Here is a 2,174-nt window from a genome sequence, read left to right on the forward strand (position 1 = left end):
GCTAAGTACACAAGTAATCCATGCTGAAGTACAAGCTGTGATGTTTCAGTGCCATCTGCTGGCAGAAGAGCAGAACTGCTGGCTGCGCGTTCCCTGTACGTAGTGCGTGCTCGCCAACACCAGTTGACGTCATGACGCGAGCCTTTAAAAGGAGAAAGCTAGCCCGCCCCGCCTCCTGCGTTTTAGCATCATGGATTATATTTGGGTCGMAATCCAGGTTGACGGTTTCCGAGTGGCTTTAAGAGAAACCGTAGCTCCGTTTAACGTCTAAATCATTGATAGTAATAAGAAAAAGGTAAGATAATTAATAAATACTGCCGTGACGATGAAATTCGTTCAAGACTGTTCTCGTCTTAAATCCTGCAATAATATCCACCTGCTACACACAACCATTTTCTGTTTTTTAATTTTCTACGAATTTTCTACTTTTATAGGCTGCACGAGCACAATTGTTCAATTTTAATGGATATTTCTAAATTGTGTTTTTTAAAGGAGATTGAAAATAGTACTTTTATATGTTGCAGTACATTCTTTTATGTGTCAATATCATTTAAATTAGGTATTGACCAGGTAAATATGCATCATTTGGAATAAATGTGAACAAATGTTTAGTAAAATAGACATCTAAGAGATTAGTCACATGTTTATGCACTATTGTGAGGATAGTGGGAGAGTTTTTCTTTTTTTCCCCAGCTCAGTATCCTCAAATTTAATGTAATATTTAATAAACATATCAATTTTCCTTCAAGTTGTGCCAAAACGTGATTTTCTTTCTGAAGATACTTTAAGAATAGAACCTAATAAGGGAGAACGCTTAAAGCAGAGACACTGTTTGCATCAGCGTCAAAGCTTCAGATAAGAATTTCCACTGTTAGAAAGCAGATCCCTGCATTGAATGATAAATAACTCCAGAGTCACCTTACGTCACGTTTCCAGGCGTCTTTTCCTCAAAGCATTTTAAACGTGGAGTCGTCCTCGTGGCACTGCAGTGGTGTTTGACTCGTTTCAGGTCGGGAGCTGAGGATGAGGCGTCTGTCCAGGAGGAAGGCTCTGAGCCTGGTGAAGGAGCTGGACGCCTTCCCCAAAGTGTCCGAGAGCTACGTGGAGACGTCCGCCTCTGGAGGGACAGGTGAGAAGACGTCCTCCCAGGGGGGGGGACAAAAAAGCCACGTCGCAAACGGACGAGACGATGTTGGGGGGTTGACGCTCTCTGCTCGTCCGCAGTGTCACTCATCGCTTTCAGCGCCATGGCCGTTCTGGCCGTCTTAGAGTTCTTCGTTTATCGGGACACTTGGATGAACTACGAATATGAGGTGGACAAGGATTTCTCCAGGTGAGCTGGGATCGAAAAGCCACTCGGTACTATGAATACAGCTTTTGATTGCAGCAGACGAGCTTTCTTCTATTGCAGCAAACTAAGAATAAATGTCGACGTCACAGTGGCGATGAAATGTCAGCGTGAGTATCCCAGCAGATGTGTGGCTCTGAGTCCTGACGGTGAGCTCTGACATGTTGAAACGTGTTGGGCTGCAGATGTGGGAGCAGATATTCTGGACCTGGCAGAGACGATGATCACGTCGAGCGGCCTGCAGTACCAACCTGTGAGTGAAACCGTTTTGTTTTTTTTAACAGGATTTTACAAGTTTTATTCAAAGTTCGTCTTCTTTGTGGGTTTGATCAGGTTATTTTTGAGCTGACTCCACAGCAGAGACTCTGGCAGAGGTGAGAAAAACAAACAAACAATAATTTAATGACACTCCAGATGCAGTTTCTGCCCCGTGAGTGGGGTTTTCCTTTTGTTTTTCAGGACGTTGCATCTGATCCAGAGCAGGCTGAGGGAGGAGCACGCTCTGCAGGAGGTGCTCTACAAAACTCTGCTGAAGGGAGCTCCCACTGCTCTGCCACCCMGGTGAGGAAAACAAACGCACCACCGAGTGCAACAAATGTGTTAAGATCAGATCAGCTGGTAAAATTTTTATTTATTTTTTTYCCCCACAGAGAGGATGAGTCTGTGGAGCCGCTCGACGCCTGCAGGATCCACGGACACGTTTATGTCAACAAGGTGGCAGGAAACCTTCACATCACAGTGGGAAAGTAAGGATTTAAAGATTTAAAATTCTAGGGATCCATGATTAGTTGTAACATTAGACTTTATTTAATAAACATATTTAACT

General features: G+C 43.9%; 1 protein-coding gene across 3 annotated transcripts in view; it reads left to right on the forward strand.

Moving 5' to 3' along the window:
• The first annotated feature begins 186 nt into the window (after window positions 1-186).
• LOC106514828 (endoplasmic reticulum-Golgi intermediate compartment protein 2) overlaps window positions 187-2,174 on the forward strand; it is a 4,975-nt gene continuing 2,987 nt past the window's right edge. Inside the window, exons 1-8 of one of the 3 annotated variants that reach the window (XM_014004270.1) lie at window positions 187-295; window positions 1,010-1,129; window positions 1,225-1,333; window positions 1,391-1,458; window positions 1,534-1,601; window positions 1,682-1,722; window positions 1,808-1,909; window positions 1,999-2,094. In XM_014004270.1, the coding sequence (XP_013859724.1) occupies window positions 1,024-1,129; window positions 1,225-1,333; window positions 1,391-1,458; window positions 1,534-1,601; window positions 1,682-1,722; window positions 1,808-1,909; window positions 1,999-2,094 (590 nt within the window). In that variant the 5' untranslated portion in view covers window positions 187-295; window positions 1,010-1,023. Of the gene's footprint in view, window positions 296-993; window positions 1,130-1,224; window positions 1,334-1,390; window positions 1,459-1,533; window positions 1,602-1,681; window positions 1,723-1,807; window positions 1,910-1,998; window positions 2,095-2,174 lie in introns of those variants that run through there. The other 2 variants (XM_014004272.1, XM_014004271.1) reach the window with 2 other exon arrangements.

The sequence above is a fragment of the Austrofundulus limnaeus genome, unplaced genomic scaffold (genome assembly GCF_001266775.1).
Source record: "Austrofundulus limnaeus strain Quisiro unplaced genomic scaffold, Austrofundulus_limnaeus-1.0 Scaffold22, whole genome shotgun sequence".
Lineage (NCBI taxonomy): Eukaryota > Metazoa > Chordata > Actinopteri > Cyprinodontiformes > Rivulidae > Austrofundulus > Austrofundulus limnaeus.